This window comes from Strigops habroptila, chromosome Z (genome assembly GCF_004027225.2).
Source record: "Strigops habroptila isolate Jane chromosome Z, bStrHab1.2.pri, whole genome shotgun sequence".
NCBI classification, from domain to species: Eukaryota; Metazoa; Chordata; class Aves; order Psittaciformes; family Psittacidae; genus Strigops; species Strigops habroptila.
The window spans coordinates 42,160,178-42,182,521 of NC_044302.2; the positions used below are offsets into that span (position 1 = coordinate 42,160,178).

At 45.9% G+C, this 22,344-nt stretch overlaps 1 protein-coding gene and 1 long non-coding RNA gene across 7 annotated transcripts in view; both read left to right on the forward strand.

Annotated features, from left to right (window-relative positions):
• The first annotated feature begins 1,460 nt into the window (after positions 1-1,460).
• Positions 1,461-22,344, forward strand: part of DGKQ (diacylglycerol kinase theta) — a 98,189-nt gene continuing 77,305 nt past the window's right edge. For 5 of the 6 annotated variants that reach the window (XR_003995175.1, XR_003995173.1, XR_003995174.1 and 2 more), the window contains exon 1: positions 1,463-1,693. Coding sequence is in view for 2 of the 6 variants with exons in the window: in XM_030512953.1 (XP_030368813.1) it covers positions 1,486-1,693 (208 nt within the window). In the remaining 4 variants the exon portion in view is untranslated. Of the gene's footprint in view, positions 1,694-22,344 lie in introns of all 6 variants that reach the window. The other variant, XM_030512954.1, reaches the window with a different exon arrangement.
• LOC115619932 lies at positions 10,109-11,583 on the forward strand. Its single transcript, XR_003995176.1, has 2 exons — positions 10,109-10,342; positions 11,279-11,583. It is a non-coding gene; the product is annotated as an uncharacterized LOC115619932 (long non-coding RNA).

A 22,344-nucleotide genomic window follows, 5' to 3' on the forward strand; every position in this document is an offset into this window, starting at 1 on the left:
CACTCATTTGTGCATTCAGCAGGCACAGATCTTCAAAGGAAGGGGTTTCACTCTGCTTTCCTCTTCTCCATCCTCTTGTATGGAGCTCCATAAAGCCCTATAGTATTTTAGGTATGTTTGCAGGACCAATTAGAAATACTTCAAAGCATTTGTATCTAACTGCTCACTCTTCCTCCAACTAAAAAAGGGGCATACCAAGCTTGCTTTAGTCTCTTAAGTGATTTTTTTTCTGTTTCAACTGGTCAAATCTTTCTTACTCCTGATCATAAATAAGTTCATGTTAACAGCACAGAAAGGACATGTAAAGTGAGATTAGTGGAAACTAGAAGATGCTAAGAAATTTTAGAAGGACTTCAGTGCTGGTCTGCAGGACAACGGGATGGTTTATTAAGCCTTTCACCAAAATACAAACAAATGGGAGTCAGCGATGAAAATTTAAACTGCTTTTTTCTTGTCTCTTGTGGCTTAATGAACACACCTATGTGTGTTGTTTGATAGAACAGTTTGGGTTGGAAGGGACCTTCAAAGGTCGTCTGGTCTAAATTCCAAACAGCTCATATTCTCACTTAATACAAAACTAAGAACTAGGACCTAAGTGGAGATGTGGATAGCATGCATCTATAAATCCAAAGGCATAGCCTCTTCTCATTCCAATCTGCTCCAGCCATGGTACTTTGCATGTTGTAATAACAGTCAATGAACAGGCAGAGGAGGAAACATCCTGGTGTCTAAATGTTTTCAAAACTAGAAAGAAGGTGAAGGGAACATAAAGGACAAAAGTGTTGTAGAGGGGAGAAGACTGCTGGGCAGAACCCTTAATCTTTTCTCATAGAGGCAGAGATGTTGAGAGTAGAAAGTAAAATCACGGCAAACCATCTTCTCCCAGTGCATCGTGAGAAAACTTGAGATGGAGCTTTGTGCGCTCCAGAACTGCAAGGGCCTGGGGCCGTGAGACTGCCCAGCGCAACGCCACGGTAAGAACCTGGACGTCTTTTCAAGCTTCACAGGGCTAACCTGCAAACCGAACCCGCTGCTGTTTGCGATGAAACCCTCTCACAGGCATCTTTTTCTGCCTTGCCTCGACGTTTCCTGCTGCGGGCCTGTCACCACCCAAGGCCCGGCACTGCGGTGTGCGCACCTCCCCGTGGTGCATTCCACCGGCACCGCCGCGGCGGACCCGGCCTTCCAATGCCCGGCCACCTACTTCTCAGTCTCCCGCGGGGTAATTCGCTCCCAGAGGAGCGGTCACCTCAGCGGCAACGCCCGGGCAGCGGCAGCCCGGCGGTGCCCCGCGGGACGGCCGCGGGCGGCAGCGAGCGCCTCCGGACGGGCTGCGCGGGGCCGCGGTGCGGCCGGCAGGGGGCAGCGCAGCGCCGCCCGCCGAGGCCCTCATGGGCGCCGCCCCCGCCCGCCCCTAGCCGCCGCCGCCGCCTCGGGCGGAAGCGAGGGCGAGTGGCGGCCGGTGCCGCGCCGCGAGGAGTGGGCATGGCGGACGGGACGCGTTCGGTGCGCGGTTGCAGCCCGGCCTCCAGCCCGGTGCTGGGCGGCCGGGTACGCGCTGCGGCGGCGGCGGCGGCGGGGGGGAGCAGCAGCCCGCCGGGCCACGGCTTCCGCAGGGTGACCCTCACCAAGCCCACCTTCTGCCACTACTGCACCGACTTCATCTGGGGGCTGGCCGGCTACCAGTGCGAGGGTGAGGGGCGGCGGCGGGGAGCCGGGCGGGACGGAGGGACGGAGGGAGGGCTGCCGGACGGGGACGGGGACGGGGGGACAGGCCGGGCGCCGCCGTGCTGGCGGGCGGGTGTCGTTCGTGCGGGACCGGTTGGGTACGACCGCTGCGTCCTGGGCGAGATGGGGGGGGAATGTCCGAAAATACTGCTGGTAAAAATGGTAGTAATAGTAGCGAATAATATGAAAAGAGCCTGATAATAACAAAATAGCACATTCTGCTAAACTAATCTGACAATAGTAGTACTAAAAATCTAGTAATAATGGTAAATTGTAATAATGGCTAACGACAACTGATGCTAAAAATTCTGTTAGTAGATTACTATTAGTAACAAATGCTAATAATAAATTCTAACAGTACTAGTCACAAGCCTAACAATAATAAGTTATAATAGTAATATCTAACAGTGATAATGATTAAACTTCTGCTAATAATGATTAAAAATTGTAACAATAATAATGAAAGATTGAGGTGTGCCTGCCTGCTCCTGTGTGGTGACATGGGTGTTTGCTGTGATCCAGCACTGCCCTTGCCCATCTCAAGGTTTCCCTTATCTGCTGAAATGGTGCGGAGGAGCCGCAAGGTGCATGGGGTTTGAACCTTTTAAACCCAGGAGGGGAGAAGGGCTTGCTGGGTCTCCTTGCTGGCCCTGACGGCAGCAGAGGTTCCTGGGGACGATGAAATTATGGCTTGTTCTGACACAGCAAAACCAAGCGGTGTCATAGGGACAAGAGGGTTCTCACTGGGGAGTTTTGGGTTGTTTCCTGAAAGACACCTTGATGTCTTCCTGGGCATATGCAGCTCACCTGGCTTGGGTTCCCTCTGCAAGACCACGTCTGGAGGAGCTGGGCTGTACAAGAGCCTCATTGTTCAGGTGGTGTTCAGGTTCTACAAACAAGGCTGTGTTTGTAGAACAAGTGCCCTGCAGTTCTTAAAATAGCTCTTGTCTTTTGTCATCGTCGTGAGTGAAGAGGGTGCGGGATTAAGTTGGGTGGAAGTCATGTTCCTGTGTGGTGCTAAAAAAGTCTGGCAGCAACAGTTTTAAGTTTGCTTAAAACTTTGGCTGAGCGGTGTGGTGTTCTGTCTGTGTAGCACAAAGCCACTGCCTGCCCTAATAGCAAAAAGGCCCCAAATTCGAGTGAAGATTTCTTACTTTGTCAAAACACACAAGGCTAGTCTTTTGCAGTCTTTTATTACATTACTGCCTTAAAAAAAGCAAATCACTGGAGTCACAAAAGTCGGCATTAAGGTGCCAGTTTTGTTACTTGAAGGGCTGAGTGGCTTTGGTATGTTAACAAGTAAGAATTGCCGAGGTGAGTATCTCCAGAGAGGACGCGTTTAACACCGGAGCGGGGGGAAGCACAGCGTCCAGGAGCCTCAGTTCGGAGCGGCAAGAGCGACCGAGGGAGCCTCAAGTCCTCGACAGGACTTGCCCAGGAGCCGGCAGCTCTGCTCACGCGAGCAGCTGACTCACAGGGGGCGGCGCCAGGAGTGACGGTAACAGCCCTCAGTGAGTAAAAACCCACCCCAGGCAGCGCGGCGACCAGGACGTGGCGCGGCAGTTTGCGCGGCAGTTGGCGCAGGCAGGGTGAGCGGGCAGCGAGCGGGATGGTGAGCACTCGCCTCAGGCCCAGGGACCGCTCTGGGAGCTCTGCCCCGGCGGTGGTCAGCGTAGGCACCCAGACAGAGCCAATGAGAGGGGAGGCTGCGGCGCAGACCTCGGAGTGTAGAAGGTCCCTCGACTGGTCTCTTGAGGCGAGGGTGCGCAGTGGACAGGGCTGCACTCGGTGCGCCCTGGTGGAGGTCCTCCTGCAGCAGGTGGCTGAGCTGCGGGAGGCTGTTGGAGAGCTAAAAGATGCCAGGGAAGCTGAGAGGAAGCTGGGCTGCTTGCTCCAGGCCCAAACTGTGCAGGGGCTGCAAACATCCAGCACTGCTCACATAGGAAAGAAGGAGGGCAGCAACCCAGGAAGCTGGGAATTAGTAATGAGAAAAAACATCAAAAAAAGGCGGAAGAGGACTATTAACAACAAGGGGCTTCCTCCTAAATCTGATGTCCCCACCCAGAACTGCTTCACAGTTCTGCAGGGGGCTAATGAGAAAGCACCCACCACACCTAGTGAGTATCCTGCTGATGCACCAGTAAAGAGGATCACTACTGGTGCCTCCAGGAAAAAGCGGAGGGTCATAGTAGTAGGGGACTCTACTTTGAAAGGCACAGAGGCACTCATCTGCCAGCCTGATCCAGTCTCAAGGGAGGTGTGTTGCCTGCCAGGGGCTCGGATCAGGGATGTTGCTGAGAGGCTGCCTGCTCTAGTAAGTCCTGCTGACTATTACCCCCTTCTAGTGGTCCATGTGGGTGCTAGAGATATAGATAGGAGTAGCCTGGAGAACATTAAGAAGGACTACAGAGCCCTGGGAGAGGTGGTTAGGGGCTCTGGAGCTCAGATAGTTTTTTCATCGATTCTCCAGGACAAAGGGGAGGACCTTAAAAAAGCTAGGCGTGTTTGGCAGGTTAATAAATGGTTAGAATGGTGGTGCCATAGTCAGGGGTTTGGCTGTTTAGAACATGGGGCTCCATTTGGGAGGCCAGATCTACTGGAGGCTGGTGGAGCTGGTCTGACAAAGAAGGGGAAGAGCTGTTTTGGTAGGAGGCTTGCCAGGCTGGTCAAGAAAGCTTTAAACTAGATGGGTTGGGGGAGGGGAGCATTGATCCATCCCAACACTCCTGGTCAGTTGCCAGCACCTGTAGAAGTGCTTGGAGCGATGTAGAGATGTTCCAGCTGCCCCAGCCATTGAGTCGGCTGCATTTGGAGCTCGGCTAAGGTGCCTCTATACAAACGCCGTAGTATGGGGAACAAGCAAGAGGAATTAGAGATGTGTGCAAGGCTGCAGGAATATGATGTCATTGGTATCACAGAAACATGGTGGGATGGCTCCTATGACTGGAGTGTCGGAATGGAAGGTTACAGGCTGTTTAGAAAATACAGGCCAGGAAGACGGGGAGGGGGCGTTGCTATCTATGTCAGTGATAGGCTAGAGAGTATGGAACTCTGTCTGGGGACGGGTGATGAGGTAACAGAGTGTTTGTGTGTCAGGATCAAAGGGAAAACAGCAATGGGGGACATTACGGTGGGGATCTGTTACAGGCCGCCTGGTCAAGAGGACTCTGTGGATGAAGCGCTCTACAGACAGATAGGAGCAGCCTCACGCTCGCAGGCCCTGGTCCTCATGGGGGACTTCAACCATCCTGACATCTGTTGGAGGGACGGTACGGCCCGGCACAAGCAAGCCAGGAGGTTCCTCGATTGTGTGGAAGACAACTTCCTCTTTCAAGCAGTAGAGGAGCCGACAAGGAGAGGTGCCATGCTTGACCTCGTGCTCACCAACAGGGAGGGACTGGTTGGAAATGTGATGCTCCAGGGCAGCCTTGGCTCTAGTGATCACGAGATGATTGAGTTTGAGATCCTCAGGACAGTGAGAAGAGCCTGCAGCAAGCTCACTGCCCTGGACTTCAAGAAAGCAGACTTTGGCCTCTTCAGGAACCTCCTTAGTAAGGTTTCATGGGATACAGTCCTAGAGGGCAGGAGGGCCCAAGACTGCTGGTCGATATTCAAGGATCACCTGCTACGTGCTCAAGAGTGTTGCATCCCGACTAGAAGAAAGTGCAGCAGGAGGGCCAGGCGACCTCCATGGATGGACAAGGAGCTACTGAGGAAACTTAGAGGGGAAAAAAGAAGCTTATAGAAGGTGGAAGCGAGGACAGGCGGCCTGGGAAGAATATAGGAGCATTGCCTGGGAAGCTAGGGACCAGGTTAGGAAAGCTAAGGCCCAGCTAGAATTAAGTTTGGCAAGAGATGTAAAAGATAACAGGAAAGGATTCTATAGATACGTAGCAAATAAAAGACAGACTAGGGACCATGTGGGCCCTCTCCAGAAGCTATCAGGAGAACTGGCTACCATGGATTTGGAGAAGGCTGAGGTTCTTAATGACTTCTTTGCCTCAGTCTTCACCAGCAAATGCTCTGACCACACCACCCAAGTCTTGGAAAGCAGGGCCAGGGACTGTGAGAATGAAGACCTTAGGCTCACTGCAGGAGAGGATCAGGTTCGAGACCATCTTAAGAACCTGAACGTGCACAAGTCCATGGGACCTGATGAAATCCATCCACGGGTCCTGAAGGAGCTGGCGAATGAAGTTGCTAAACCACTGTCCATCATATTTGAAAAATCCTGGCAGTCAGCTGAAGTTCCCGATGACTGGAAGAAGGGTAATATAATCCCCATTTTCAAGAAGGGAAATAGGGAAGACCCAGGGAACTACAGACCAGTCAGTATCACCTCTGTGCCTGGCAAAATCTTGGAGCAGATTCTCCTGGAAAACATGCTAAGGCACATGAAAAACAACGAGGTGGTTGGTGACAGCCAACATGGCTTCACTAAGGGGAAATCCTGCCTGACCAATTTGGTGGCCTTCTATGATGGAGCCACGGAACTGATGGACAGGGGCAGAGCAGTTGACGTCATCTACCTGGACTTGTGCAAAGCGTTCGACACTGTCCCGCATGACATCCTTGTCTCTAAATTGGAGAGACATCAATTTGACAGATGGACCACTCGGTGGATAAAGAACTGGCTCGATGGCCACATGCAAAGAGTTGTGGTAAATGGCGCGATGTCCAGTTGGAAATCTGTAATGAGTGGTGTCCCTCAGGGATCGGTGTTGGGACCGGTCCTGTTCAACATCTTTGTCAGCGACATGGACAGTGGGATTGAGTGCGCCCTCAGCAAGTTTGCTGACGACACCAAGCTGTGTGGTTCGGTTGATAGGCTGGAGGGAATGGATGCCATCCAGAGGGACCTTGACACGCTTGAGAGGTGGGCCGATGCCAACCTTATGAGGTTTAACCAAGCCAAGTGCAAGGTCCTACACCTGGGTTGGGGCAATCCCAGGCACAGCTACAGGCTGGGTGGAGAAGAGATTCAGAGCAGCCCTGCAGAAAAGGACTTGGGGGTGTTGGTTGACGAGAAGCTTAACATGAGCCGGCAGTGTGCGCTTGCAGCCCAGAAAGCCAACCGTATCCTGGGCTGCATCAAAAGAAGTGTGACCAGCAGGTCAAAGGAGGTGATCCTGCCCCTCTACTCTGCTCTCGTGAGACCTCACTTGGAGTACTGTGTACAGTTCTGGTGTCCTCAACATAAAAAGGACATGGAGCTGTTGGAGCGACTCCAGAGGAGGGCCACGAGGATGATAAGAGGGCTGGAGCACCTCCCGTATGAAGACAGGCTGAGAGAGTTGGGGCTGTTCAGCCTGGAGAAGAGAAGGCTGCGTGGTGACCTCATAGCAGCCTTCCAGTATCTGAAGGGGGTCTACAAGGATGCTGGGGAGGGACTCTTCCTTAGGGACTATAGTGGTAGGACAAGGGGTAATGGCTTCAAACTTAAACAGGGGAAGTTTAGATTAGATATAAGGAAGAAGTTCTTTACAGTGCGGGTGGTGAAGCATTGGAATGGGTTGCCCAGGGAGGTTGTGGATGCTCCATCCCTGGCGGTGTTCAAGGCCAGGTTGGACAGAGCCTTGAACCACGTGGTTTAGGGCAAGGTGTCCCTGCCCATGGCAGGGGGGTTGGAACTAGATGATCTTAAGGTCCTTTCCAACCCTTACTATGATTCTATTCTATGATTCTATAAGAAAATGCCGAAGGTTTCCATCCAGGTTACCTCATTTTTTTCCCATTCACATACTACGTATGTAAAGGTGTGCACAGCTGTAACTTGAATTTAGGGTCTTTTCCTAATTTGAAAACTGCACTGATGGTTTGTGGTCTGGAATTGTTTTCCCCTTTGGCTTTTCAGGCTGAGTTCTGGGTGAGGATCGCTAGCACCACTGTCTAGTGGCTGTGTGCTAATGAGGCACTTCCAAGCTGCACTGTTAAGATACCTCTTTTAAACCTAGATCTTAAACCTCCATCCCAAACAAGTCATGCGTGTGAGAGTTAATAAGGGAGAGAAAAACACTTTTCATCTGCATAAAGTGTACCACTCTCTGCTCAGTGGAGGGAGGGGAACCCTGTAATGTTAATGTCTACTTTGGTGAAGAACTGATTTTTTTTTGGTTGTTGTTCTTCATCTGTTTGTTTTCAGCCAGTTATGCTCAGTGTCATGTTTGTGTTTTTCAGCTGCTAAACTACAAATCTAAAATAATACCTGATGGGTCACTTGCTGACGGTGGCTGCTTTTGACAGCCACATGTACGCCCTTGTACCTTGTTGAATAGGTTGGCAGCTCCTTCTTTCGGAGTTATTTAATAAATGCTAATATGATTTCTTGAATGATATTTTAAGTAAATTCCGTTTTATAATTACTTCCTTGTCACATTTGCTTTAACTAATGAAATTTGATCATTGTTCTTTAGAAAGTAATAAAAGGGTGATCTCTAGGAGTGCCAGGCTGATTGAAAATAGAAAAATAATCCACCCAGTTTTTAGTGAAAGACATGTTTGCAGTAGACTGCAAAAACTTGGTAGATAATTGCTATCTCCTTTTTCTTTTCCCCAAGGACAAGCATTGCGGGTGTAATTACAGCTGAGCTAATGTTGGCATTATTTGGATTCCTTTTGATAAGCCACCTACAGGCTTCAAGATGAAGCCATTGAGGGGCCTTTTTCTAGGTGAATTTGCAGTGGTTCTATTCCAAGTCTGTGGGTCTGAGTGTTCAGTCTCCTGATGCTGTTTGTGTTGACGTTCCCTGAAGCTGTTCTTGATCAAAACAAAGTTTCCAAACTTGGAAGGGAACTGAGCATGCTGACAGTAAGATTTGTCAGTTGAAGAAAGAGGGTGGGGGAAGCTCCCGCCCCTCATTATTTTGAGTAGTTGTGTGGCCTAAATGACTTGGATTTGAGTTTTAATTGCAATCATGCTTTCGACCTTTGGAAAGTGGCATGTTCTATATGTGAATGATCAGGTCTATGGAGTTTTTCAGTAAGCTTACCAGCCACTCAGCAGGCTGGCACATGCAAAAATACAGGAAAGTATAATGAATTTTTAACACATTTCTGGCAGTGCAGGCCAAGATAAATGGCCCTTCCCTTTTCTTCTTGTGAAGTTTGAAAAATACATGGAAGAGATGCTCTGATGCTCTCTGTACAAGGCACAAAGTGTCCTGGATCTAATCTCTCAGATTTAGAGTAAGGTACTGTTTCCCTCTCCAGTTCAAGGCCAGTGCCGCTGTTGCCAGCAGTTTGTACAGTGCGGGAGGTACTCCAGGGGAGAATTGCAGCTCTCTTGCTAGATTGGCAGGGTGTTTTTGTAAATGAAATTTTACGGGGAAGGCAGTAGTCATCTTCTGTGGATTAGGTGTCCAGTTGGGTCTGAAGATGTCACTGTATTAAGCTTTTGTGCACATATTTATTGTAACCTTTGTCAACCAGGCTTGCAGCTGTGGTTTATATTTTTTCTTCCTCCCTCCTGCAAATTTGTTTTAGGTAAAACCTTTGTAAATGACTATTTTTCTTGCCACTTTACTCTTTGTAGCTGTCACTTCCTTAGATAAGTGTGTATGTATGTGAAAGAATAAGTGATGTTTGGATTGTACCATGAACAGTTACTCTGTTACATTGCTCCTGCTTTCCAAAGCCTGGTAATTTCAGGTTTGAGTGGGTTTAAATTTCCTCAGGCTTGGCAACAAAGAGGCAGTGTAAGAGACTGCATTTCTGTGCATGTATATGTGCATCTTAAAAATGAAAAATATTAAATATTTTAAGTTTGTGTAAGAAATTAAGAGTTGAGTTCTTACTGGTAGTGCACAGAGGAACCAATTCCATACACTAAAATAATAGCTAGCAGATATTTTAATTTGGAGTTTGGGATTTATTTTAGCCACCAATAAATACATTTCTTTTCACAGTGTGTTTTGTTTTGTTTTTCCCCATAAAAGACTTAGAAAATGTAGAAAGAATTATGAATCAGTGCATTTTGGGGACTGCAGATATTTCCAATGCTATAAATCCCTCTAATGTGAACTCAGTTTAGTTTATTTTAGCCAAAGGTAAAATGTAAGGGATTTAAGTTATTAGCAAATTTGCTAGTAAACTTAATAGAGTTGTTCAACCATTTTTATATATATATTATCTTTCATTAGAACATTTATTGGAAGCTGCTGTCGGGGACTTTTTTTGTATGTTTTGTGTCTGTCTCTATTAGGGAAATGTCATTTGAGCAGGTAGGGTACTTGTCTTGATCTGAAGGCACTAAGTTAAATAATGCTTTGGGAAATAGCATCCTTGGGTTTTGTTTTTAAATTTTTGGGGGTTTTTGTTTGCTTGTTTTTTAGGCTTTATATTCTACGCAGAACCTCCAAACTTATTCCAAGATATAGAAACCCTTATTTGTCCTAATTTGGTTTAGATGTTGGCTGACAACACTGCTGCTTTCCAGAATAAAATGTAAATGCTGAATTGGAGTTACATTTATGCCATAAATCTTTGACTGAGCAAGACATCTAAAAAGCTGCTGTGATTCATACAGGCATGTCGCAGACATGGGCAAACCATGTTGTGCCTCGTTAGTATAGCAGAACCTGGAGATCTTCAGACAGCATCTCTGCAGTGGTATGCAGTGCATATTCTGGACATGTTTTGAGCAGAGTCTATTCCATCTAAAGACTGTTCTAAGTAACTGGAGCCAGATAGGGAAGGTGTGTTTTAGTTTAAAGCTGGGCATAAGACTAACAGGGAGTCTGTCTCTGTAGGGACATGGAAATAGTAGCAGGGAATAAAGGGGTGATGAGCAATGCCCTTGAAATCTATCCTGTCTAATTAGTTTTGCTGTTGGGACAGCCAGCTGGAACATCCTTGACCCTGCTAGCTTTGTTCAGCTCAGTTTTGAAGGAACTGAATGGTGTATGAGATTCTCCAGAAAGTGTTAATGCTTGCAGTTCAAAAGGAAAACAAGTTCTTCCTTCTGTTGAGCTTGCTTTGCTTTTGGGGCATTTTGAACTAAAAATAAAAGCTGCAAGAAAGTAAAGCGGCAGTAAAATCTTGCTTCTATCGTACAGTCAGTTTGAATTTTCAAGACTTGCTGGCTTTATTCTTTAGTGGCTTCCTTGTCAGTGGTGGGGCACTTCCGTGCAATTACGAGATGTTTGATGTTGAGATGCAGCGTGAGTTTGTGGTTGAGATGTTGTTCAGTGGAGGTGCCTTTACTGCGTTTTAAATATAGATTGAATCATGTGACTCTGAATCTGTCTTGGGAGCAAGCATAAAGATTGACAAGAAAGGGAAAAAAAAACCCAAAAAAACAACAACAACAAAAAAAACCCAAACCAAAACCCCAAAAAAACCCCAAAACCACCAAAGACCCTCCCTGCAAGAAATCCTGACAGAGAAACTTAGCTCACTTTTGCTCAAGCTGAAACATATGTTGGGAAAAATGTTTGGAGCACTGACTGACATCTTGAGAAGTGAAACTTGGTTACTGGTGTGGATTTGAAGGGTAATCCATTTTGCGGTGAAAAGAACTCACACTTTTCTTTTCCATGTCTCCCTGTGACAGTGCTTCGGAGGAAGATGTTCTCACCATTGGTGATGCAGAGAAAAGGACAGGGCGCTTTGCAAGGATGTGCACAGCTTTTGTAGCTGGAAGCTATTTTGTATTGATAGTGTTATCCTAGATTTCAGTCCAGAAACTCAATTAGGTAGTAAATAACTTACCGCAGAAAGTGCTAAAGCCAGTAATCCAATACCAGCCTTTGCTCTGTGTTACTGCCTTGATCTGACTTGGTGGTAAATGACAAAAGCAATAAAGAAGGTGCTCATCAATTCTTCATGGTGTGGAGTGGCTGTGACTGGTGCTCTGCAGGTTTCCTTCTTAGACAACCTTTCATCTAATATTGCTTAGACTTAATATGTTCAGATGTTCCTCAGCCATCTTCTGGTCTAATACCCTCTGGCTCTTTCCATCCCGCACAAAATTTTTCAGTCTTCCGTATAGGTTTCCTGCGGTCTATATTCTTGCAGTGCTGTGCTAAGGGTATAAAAATCCTTTTCTTCTTTCTTGTAATTGTGTGGGAGATAAATACCAGACTAGTTATTTCTTTCTCATAAACAAAGGACATTGAACTCTACAGCTTTCCCCATAAAACATTTTCTAAGCACCGTATTGAGCCATTTAACACCATTTTCTTTAAAAATTGGCTAGTGTTTCAGTCAGAAGTGACCTCAGTACTTCATGGGTGGAGAAGCACATGCTTATTCCTATTTTCTGTGACGTTTGCATGCATTAGCTGTGTGCTAATGCATCCCCTAGTTCAGGTTTGGTTTCCTTTTGGGAACTAGTACATTTTGGTAACACATCTCCCTTCTCTAGAGATGGTGTGCATTCCTTCTTTATAGGTGTAGAAGTTTGTATTAAAATGGGATGTAGCACATCCAACTCAGCAACACAATCTCTGTGTGCGATTAGTCTCTTCTCCTTCAGTTTTAGTCATAAGCAATTTTTTTGTATAGTGGTGTTACTTTGATTTCAATGCTTTACCTATAACATTAGAAGGTATCCTGGGGTTTTCCATGTGAAATAACCCCTTTAAGCAATCACTTTGCTTTGACAATTGCTTTTTAACAATGTACACATTATGTACAATGGGTCAAGATGTAGATGCTAATCTTGAGGTGAGGTCTCCTGCTTATAGTGCCATGGAGGGTGACATGCAAAGGCTTTGAGTTTTCATTCTCCTCTTGGCAGTTTGTAGTGAATGTTTCTGCTGATTTCCACACCCCACCCCACCCCCAAACTCTAAGTCTAGGGATAAGGAATTTTGCTGTGTTGTTTCCAGTGGGTTCCCCCTGGGCAGGGTCCTTGTTGCTTGTCTGGTTTCTCCTCTTTGATTACTATAATTTGTCCATAATGTTGTTTTTCTGCTTAGTATCCTGTAGAAACCTGGTTCTCATCCTGATTTTGCAGTTCTTTTCTTAGATGGCAGCTTTGAATTATCTTTGAATCAGGCTGTCCCTGGATGAACTTTGCTTTTTGGTTATGTCACTAGTTTCTTCCAGAGTTATTTCTGACACCACATTTCATCAGCTCAAACTGTCTTGCTTCTAGGCTAAATGTTGTTCTTTTGGCCCATCCTGATCTGGCTCAGGAAAATCCCTTTAGCGAAACTGCTTTTGCAATACCTATTGAAAACAGGTGACTAAGTTACATTAATGTATTTAATTTAACTCTGCTCCAGTGGGGAAAGAACAGGAGGTATGTATACCATATCGGCCTTCCTAAAGGATAAAATAATATGTGCTGATCACCTCCTGTTTTGTTTTTGTTTGTTTGTTTTATTGTTTGTTTATTTGTTGTGGGGGTTTTGTTTGGGTTTTTTGGTGGTGGTTTTTTTTTTGTTTGGTTGGGTTTTTGGTTGGTTGTTTGGGGTTTTTTGGTTGGTTTGTTAGGAAGTGCTCCTGAGCAGAGAGCAAAACCTGACATTTGTGTATCACAGTGTGTTTAGGAACTCAGTGGAAGTGTAGGTGGTTTTTTTTCTAAAATGCACCACTACAGTATTCTTCCTTTTAAACCACATTGTTACCTACTGTTGTCTCACTTGTATTAGACTGTTATTTACTAGAGTAAAGTCAACCCAGTATTTCACTTCCTGATTTTATATAAATATTTTTACTCACTTGGCTCTGGAAGAACATGGGTGTGTGCGTGTGTCTATACATGTTCTTGCATATATAGTCACATATATATACATGCATGTGAAAACACATGCATTTGTATTTTTATGTATGTTTGCTGTTTTTTTCCTGTTTAAAATTGAATATGACTGATTTACTTGGAAGTATTGGGATTACAAATGTAATCTATTGCTTCTATCGCTCAACTGCTTGGCTTTGTTTTTAAATAGCACTTGTATGATATAAATGTCATAGAATCAACTAGGTTGGAAAAGACTTTTAAGATCATCAGTTCCAACCGTTACCCCAGCACTGCCAAGTCCACCACTAAACCATGTCACTGAGGGCCTCATCTACACGGTTTTTGAACGCTTCCAGGGACAGTGACTCCACCACTGCCGTGGGCAGCCTGTTCCAATGCCTGATCACCCTCTCTGTGAAGAAATGTTTCCCAATATCCAATCTAAACCTCCCATGGTGCAGCTTGAGGCTGCTACCTTTTGTCCTGTCACTTGTTACTGGGGAGAAGAGACCGACCTCACCTCACTACAACCTCCTTTCAGGCAGTTGTAGAGAGCGATAAGGTCCCTCCTGACCCTTCTCTTCTCCAGACTAAATAACCCCAGTTCCCTCAGCTGTTCCTCGTCAGACTTGAGCCCCAGGCCCTTCAGCAGCTTTGTTGCCCTTCTCTGGATCTGCTCCAGCATACGACTTGCTATGTAAAAATAATGTTAAGATCTAAAGCAACTACTAGTGAGAATAAAAATTACTGTATTTGACCACAATTTCATCTGTCCCTGGAGATTTTGCATACAGAGGGGACTGCTAGAGACATTCTTAATACTTTGCTAAACACATGTGTTTGAGAGAAACTAAATGATTTGAACTTGAGGTGTTAAAATAGAACAGTGTCTTGTCATGCAGAGTAGTGTTAGATTACAGTGGTTAGGAAATAGAACTTCCAGTTTAAGTGCAAGAATATGTAGCAATAAAAAAAAAAAAATCTCTGTTCCTCATTGCATTGCTTTCTCCTCAGCAGAATATGTCACATTTTAATGTCTTGTTTTGTTATGATGTAATTCAGGAAATGAGTCTGTACTTTTTTTGCAGTACTTTCTCTGCAGCACGTGCAGATAAGAACTGGTACACCTTGTTAACCAGTGAGCGTAGGAATACTGCACCAGCCAGTTTCTTCAGTGTTTCAAACAAAAATACTTCCTCAGTGCTGAAATCATTGCATGGTTCAGAGCTTCAAAAGAAGGCAGAAGAATACAAGGAAATTGCTAAGATTCCTCTAAACATGAAGGGGGCATGAAGGAAGGATCTGAACATAAAGTAAAAAGGGTGGTCCTGTTTGAGGCTGTGGATGCTCTCTTTCAGAACAAAAAATGCTTTTTGTGAGATGAAAAATTTTCATCAGAATGTAGTTAGGATGCCAGAGTCAATTATAAATCACAACACATACAAATTTGCATGGGAAACTGATCAGGAGTAGCAGTCCTGTAATGTATCTACTATTGAAAGCAGCCATTAGACTTGAAACAAGGTGTGGGCTGAGTGGCATGACCTAGGAAAAACTGCTTCTTCACATTAAACCTTTTCTCAAAAGAGTGTTGATACGGAAGACTGGAAAAGCTATCAAACTTCTTAGATATTCACAAATATTTAGAGAATTTAAACCTCTCAAGGCACTTCCACAAGTTGATGCACGAATTTTGGGTAGCTGCAGATGCCATCAGTTATATTGGTGGCATAGTACCGCTCTGGGACATTTGTGCCATGAGATGTGAGCAGTGTGTCTGTATTCACTGTGGGAGAGTTGTCATTGGTGGTAATAGTGGTCCTTCCAAAAAGTAGTCCCAAAACCTAGAAGGGGTTGAAACTTGAGGAAAATAATGTTTGCAATTATATTTGATGCTTCAACCCTCTGTCTAGGTGCTGAGGAAACTTAACTCTGCAAATAGAAGATGCTGAGTGAAAAACTGAGTGTATGACTGAAAATGAGGTGGTGCAAAAGAAGAGGTGTAACCTTAAAAGCAAGTGAAAAGATTCCTGTTTTGGTTTCTGTGCCATTGACTTGGATGCCTGTGGTTTCTCTTGTGAAGAAGAGAAGTTAACCAGTGCCGCATATTCCGAAGAGCAGCTGGGGATATTAGACCTCTCTAGCTGAATGCTTTTTTGGAAATAGGCTGAAGTAGAAGGTAAAAATACTGTAATGTTTTAAATACCCTTCAAAACAGCTGAGTCTAGTCATGTCTGTTCTGGTTTGACCCCACTTATTCTGTTCTTCTTGTGTTCTCTTTGTTCCAAATAACTGCTGTCTGACAAGTGCCTTGAGATTTCTTGAAGCTATTGTATTTTCATTCAAGCACTTCTTCTTCAGGAGGAACAAATAGATAACTAAAAATTAAATCCTCGTCACGTTCCTTTTCACAAGTCTGGAAAGATAATAGAGGTATATTACACTTACTCAGTACTTTCGCTTAGTGTAACTATTTTTCTAAATATGGTCCCATGGGAAGCCTTAAGAACCTTTCCGTGTGCTGTGGTAAGTATGGAATCATAGAATGGTTAGGGTTGGAAAGGACCTTAAAGATCACCCAGTTTCAACCACGTTGCTGTGGGCAGGGACACATCCCACTAGACCAGGATGCTTAAAGCCCCGTCCAGCCTGGCCTTGAACACTGCCAGGGATGGAGTATTCACAATTTCCTTGGGCAGCCTATTCCAGTCTCTGCTACTGCCTCATCATTCTCACAGTAAAGAACTTCTTCCTTATATCTAACCTAAATCTCACTTGTTTAAGTTTGAACCCATTACCGCTTGTCCTATCACTACAGTCCCTGATGAAGAGTCTGGTGTCTCTGGCATCCTTGTAGGCCCCCTTCAGATATTGGAAGGCTCCCCTGAGCCTTCTCTTCTCCAGACTGAACAGTCCCAATTTTAGACTAGCTCCAACAGCTCCATGTCGTTCTTATGTTGAGGACACCAGAACTGCACACAGTACTCCAAGTGAGGTCTCATGAGAGCAGAGTAGAGGGGAGGATCACCTCCTTTGACCTGCTGGTCATGCATCTTTTGATGCAGCCCAGGATACGGTTGGCTTTTTGGGCTGCGAGCACACACTGAAGCTGGCTCATGTTCAGTTTCTCGTCAACCAACAACCCCAAGTCCTTTTCTGCAGGGCTGCTCTGAACCTCTTCTCTGCCCAACCTGTAGCTGTGCCTGGGATTGCCCTGACCCAGGTGTAGGACCTTGCCCTTGGCTTGGTTGAACTTCATGAGGTTGGCACTGGCCCACCTCTCAAGCGTGTCAAGGTCCCTCTGGATGGCATCCCTTCCCTCCAGCCTGTCAACCGAACCACACAGCTTGGTGTCGTCAGCAAACTTGCTGAGGACGCACTCAATCATAGAATCATAGAATAGAATCATAGTAAGGGTTGGAAAGGACCTTAAGATCATCTAGTTCCAACCCCCCTGCCATGGGCAGGGACACCTTGCCCTAAACCACGTGGTTCAAGGCTCTGTCCAACCTGGCCTTGAACACCGCCAGGGATGGAGCATCCACAACCTCCCTGGGCAACCCATTCCAATGCTTCACCACCCACACTGTAAAGAACTTCTTCCTTATGTCTAATCTAAACTTCCCCTGTTTAAGTTTGAAGCCATTACCCCTTGTTCTACCACTATAGTCCCTAAGGAAGAGTCCCTCCCCAGCATCCTTGTAGACCCCCTTCAGATACTGGAAGGCTGCTATGAGGTCACCACGCAGCCTTCTCTTCTCCAGGCTGAACAGCCCCAACTCTCTCAGCCTGTCTTCATACGGGAGGTGCTCCAGCCCTCTTATCATCCTCGTGGCCCTCCTCTGGAGTCGCTCCAACAGCTCCATGTCCTTTTTATGTTGAGGACACCAGAACTGTACACAGTACTCCAAGTGAGGTCTCACGAGAGCAGAGTAGAGGGGCAGGATCACCTCCTTTGACCTGCTGGTCACACTTCTTTTGATGCAGCCCAGGATACGGTTGGCTTTCTGGGCTGCAAGCGCACACTGCCGGCTCATGTTAAGCTTCTCGTCAACCAACACCCCGAAGTCCTTTTCTGCAGGGCTGCTCTGAATCTCTTCTCCACCCAGCCTGCCATCAGTTCCGTGGCTCCATCATAGAAGGCCACCAAATTGGTCAGGCAGGATTTCCCCTCAGTGAAGCCATCTTGGCTGTCACCAACCACCTCGTTGTTTTTCATGTGCCTTAGCATGTTTTCCAGGAGAAGCTGTTCCAGGATTTTTCCAGGCACAGAGGTGAGACTGACTGGTCTGTAGTTCCCCGACTCTTCCATTTTCCCCTTCTTGAAAGTGGGGGTTATATTTCCCTTTTTCCAGTTGTTGGGAACTTCCCCTGGCTGCCATGATCTTTCAAATATGATGGGTAATTTGTTCGTATAAATTAATAACTGATTATGTTACATAATAAGTTAAGAGCACGAGCTACGAGAACTTGCCCTGCCAGTCTGATTGATTAAAACAAAACACACGAAACAACATCAAGACAAATAAAAAAAAAAACCTTGTGAACATTCAGTCCCTCTTTAGGACCGATTTGTTTTCTCATGGGTAGACTGAATTTTACTGTGTTGTGGGCAGAGCTGCTGCACCTCTGAAGTTCTCATGTACACATAAGTGGTGTATGTGATGACACTGCAAGCTTCTGTTTTCCAGGTAGATGTAAACTTTCAGCTTCTGTGAATTATATATGGTATAACTCATGTGAAAGACCCTGTTCCTGAAGTTCAAGGTAAGTATAGTCCTGAGTCTCATCAATGTCTCAAGCTTACGCGGTGGAATTGAAATACTCACCCTTTCTAAACAGGAATCCTATAATGTTTGAAATTCATAATAAAATTAAGAATGGTGATTTAAGAAAAAGTGTATCACAAGATATTAGCACCTTCAGTTTGCTAGCCTTTCTGGAAATAGTGCCTTGCGAGTGTTTTACTTTCCTCTGATTCATCACTGTATGAATCATTTGCGTTTGGTTTCCTGACCATGTCAATACCCTCATAGCAACCACATTGAAGAAAATACTGAGTGCACTTATCCAGCTGGCACAGGACCCTGTTACTTTGCTTGTTGCCTCCTTCCCTTCCCCCCATCCCTCTCTTTCCAGCTCTGTTTTTCACTCAAATTCTATAGTTTTGTACAGTTCTGTCTGTGATGCAGCTTGGAAATGAAGCTCTATAGGAATGAGAGATAGAAGTTGCCATGGCAACTGGGGTATTTTGGTTTTTTGTTTGTTTTGGTGGTTTTTTTCCCCTTCACTTGTTTTATTTTGTGGCCATAGAAAATGTGGAAATGCCCTCGATAATGCTGAGATTACCCAAGTTAAAAGAGCAAGAATACTTACCTTGAGATTACACATACTAATAACTTGCCCTACGTTTTAATTGTACTCAGTGTTTCTTTTGAAATTAAAACTGTGCTGTGGAGGTATGTGGGTGCTATTGTAGCTAAGCTTAGCAGTGGTTTTTATTCTAGTCTCCTCAAGATTTTTATTACACTTTTATATTCTGTGTTCAGCTTTTAAGAGACAAAGTGGAAAGAAGTGTACCTCCAAGGGATTCCAACCCTCCTGCTTACTGGTTACATAACTGAGTGGAGGAGGTTGGTTTTATGTAAAATACTGCCTGTTCCTCCTTTCTTGGTCCATTCAAGGACTTAGCGTGTTTTGGAGGGAATTCTTGTGGTTTTACCCCCCTAAAGCATGCATGCACGTGGTGTACGTTGTGTGCCCCTGGGGCAGGACTATATCAGAGCTGCTCTGAATGCTGTAGTGTTGAGAATGTCTCCAAATCTTTGAGTATTGTGAAGGATTCCAGGGAACTGTGTCAGCATCAAATTTTTCTGCCAAAATGCCATTGTGGCTTATGAAGTCCTACCATTCATTAAATTCTGCTATGGCCCGTCCTGTTTATTTAAGTGTAACTCAGATTCTTTTTCAAAACTGAAGATATGCTGTGGTTATTTCCCTTTTATAAGTGGGGAGGCATTTTGGCTTGAATATAGTTAAATTGCAGAAGTGTTAACAGGACTGATTTTTGCAGGAGACATCTGTGTTGTCCACCTGGGTTTTCAGAAACTAGTTACTGAAGTATGACATTGACATTGTGCTTGTGAAGTTATATGCATTACCCTGGGAAACTAGTGATAGTGATGCAGAAGGCCACATATATGAGGGCTGGAAGCCTGCAGTGTTTGTGTGGGTTGCATAAGCATGATAAAGTTTTAGTTTCAAGCATGCTTGCAGTAAATATTAAATTGTTTTGGTGGATTTTTCCTTGAAATTGAGGGCTGTATCAGACTGCCTTGTGGTTTTTGTTGTGTTATTCTGTTCTGAATACTGTAAGCTATAGCTCTTTGTTTTGACCAGTCGCTGTGAATCAGCTGGAGAGTGCTGATAAACAATTGACAAAGTTACCCTTTGTAAAGCATCGCCCTGAAAGCAGTGGATTGGAGAAGCTGCTGCAGACAACAGCTGCAGGGACTTAAGTACCATGTCTTTAGCATTCATGACACTGGTGTACATGTCCTGCTGCAGTAGGTGGTTCTGTGGTCCATCTGGGTCTTTGTCGTGGTTTGAGCCCAGCCGGTAACTCGGAACTACACAGCCGCTCGCTCACTCCCCGCCTTCTTCCTCCCCCCGCTCCCGGAGGGATGGGGAGGAGAATCGGAAGAATGTAACTCCCACGGGTTGAGATAAGAGCAATCCCGCAACTAAGGTATAATACAAAACCACTACTGCTACCGCCAATGATAATAATGATTAGTGAAATAACAAGGGGAGAGGATACAATTGCTCACCACCCGCCGACCGATACCCAGCCCGACCCGAGCAGTGATCTGGACCTTCCGGGTAACTCCCCCCGGTTTATATACTGGGCATGACGTGTTGTGGTATGGAATACCCCTTTGGCTAGTTTGGGTCAGGTGTCCTGTCTCTGTTTCTTCCCGGCTTCCCCTCCTCCCTGGCAAAGCATGAGACTGAGAAAGTCCTTCGTTGGAATAAACATTACTTAGCAACAACTGAAAACATCGGTGTTATCAGCGTTGTTCCCAGGCTGAAAGTTAAAAAACACAGCACTGCACCAGCTACTAAGAAGGAGAAAAATCACTGCTATAGCTGAACCCAGGACAGTATCCACCCCTTATTCCATACCATTCACGTCATGCTCAGATCCCACATCTCTCAACACACCATCGCCCCTGTCCCATATATACACATATATATACACCCACACCCACACACAGAGAAAGATATCATTCCCTAGTCCATGGACCAATCCCTGTAAAATTGCTGAACTCATCCAGTCCATGATGTCAGGCTCCATCTCTTGTAATAGTCTTTCAGGGCAGGAGGGACGGTGTGTAGTGTTGGGTTGTTGCCTGCTGATAATACCACCGAACTCGTCTGGTCACTGCTGAGCTCGTCTGGTTTCCGCAAAATTCATTCTTTGTTGAGGTGATGATCGGAGGGAAGTCAGGGTCAATTGCTGATGACCTGAAGATATCTAGCTGGTGGGCTATAAAAGTGTTATAGAGCAGGCAACAGCGTACAATTGAGTTCATTGGCTGTTTTCCCCCAAAATCAAATCCCCTTGAGGTACACATCGGACTTCCCCATCTTCCCGCATTACCCACCAAGTATATCCAGGTCCCTGCGTAAAAGCAACCCCACGAGTGGGTTTGCCTTTACCTGAAGCAGGAATAACCCAGACTGTCTTCCCCAACAAATTCTTTATGTGCACCACAGGAACTTTATCCCCCTCTACAGTACGTAAAAGTTCTGATTGGGCTGGGCCAGCCCTGTTGGCAGATCCCCTAGTGTTGACCAACCAGGTGGCTTTTGGTAAATGTGTATCCCAGTGTTTGAAAGTCCCACCACCCATTGCTCTCAGTGTAGTTTTTAACAGCCCATTGTACCGTTCGATTTTCCCAGAGGCTGGTGCATGGTAGGGGATGTGATATACCCACTCAATGCCATGCTCTTTGGCCCAAGTGTCTATAAGGTTGTTCTGGAAATGAGTCCCATTGTCTGACTCAGTTCTCTCTGGGGTGCCGTGTCACCACAAAACTTGTTTCTTAAGGCCCAAAATAGTGTTTCGGGCAGTGGCGTGGGACACAGCGTATGTTTCCAGCCAGCCGGTGGTTGCTTCCACCATGGTAAGCACATAGCGCTTGCCCTGGCGGGTTGGTGGGAGTGTGATATAGTCAATCTGCCAGGCCTCCCCATACTTGTACTTCAGCCATCGTCCTCCATACCAGAGAGGCTTTAACCGTTTGGCTTGCTTAATTGCAGCACATGTTTCACATTCGTGAATAACCTGGGCAGTAGTGTCCATTGTTAAGTCCACTCCTCGATCACGAGCCCATCTATATGTTGCATCTCTGCCTTGATGGCCTGAGGTGTCATGGGCCCACCGGGCTAAAAATAATTCACCCTTATGTTGCCAATCTAAGTCCATCTGAGCCACTTCAATCTTAGCAGCTTTATCCACTTGCTGGTTATTCTGGTGTTCCTCAGTGGCCCGACTCTTGGGTACATGAGCATCTACGTGGCGTACCTTCACCACCAGGTTCTGCACCCGAGCAGCGATATCTTGCCACAATGCAGCAGCCCAGATGGGTTTACTTCTGCGTTGCCAGTTGCTCTGCTTCCATTGCTGCAACCACCCCCACAGGGCATTTGCCACCATCCATGAGTCAGAATAAAGTACTGGCCATTTTTCTCATTCAGTAATGTCCAAGGCCAGCTGGATGGCTTTCAGCTCTGCAAACTGACTCGATTCACCCTCTCCTTCAGCAGTTTCTGCAACTTGTCGCAGGGGACTCCACACAGCTGCCTTCCATCTCCGATGCTTTCCCACAATACGGCAGGACCCATCAGTAAACAAGGCATATTGC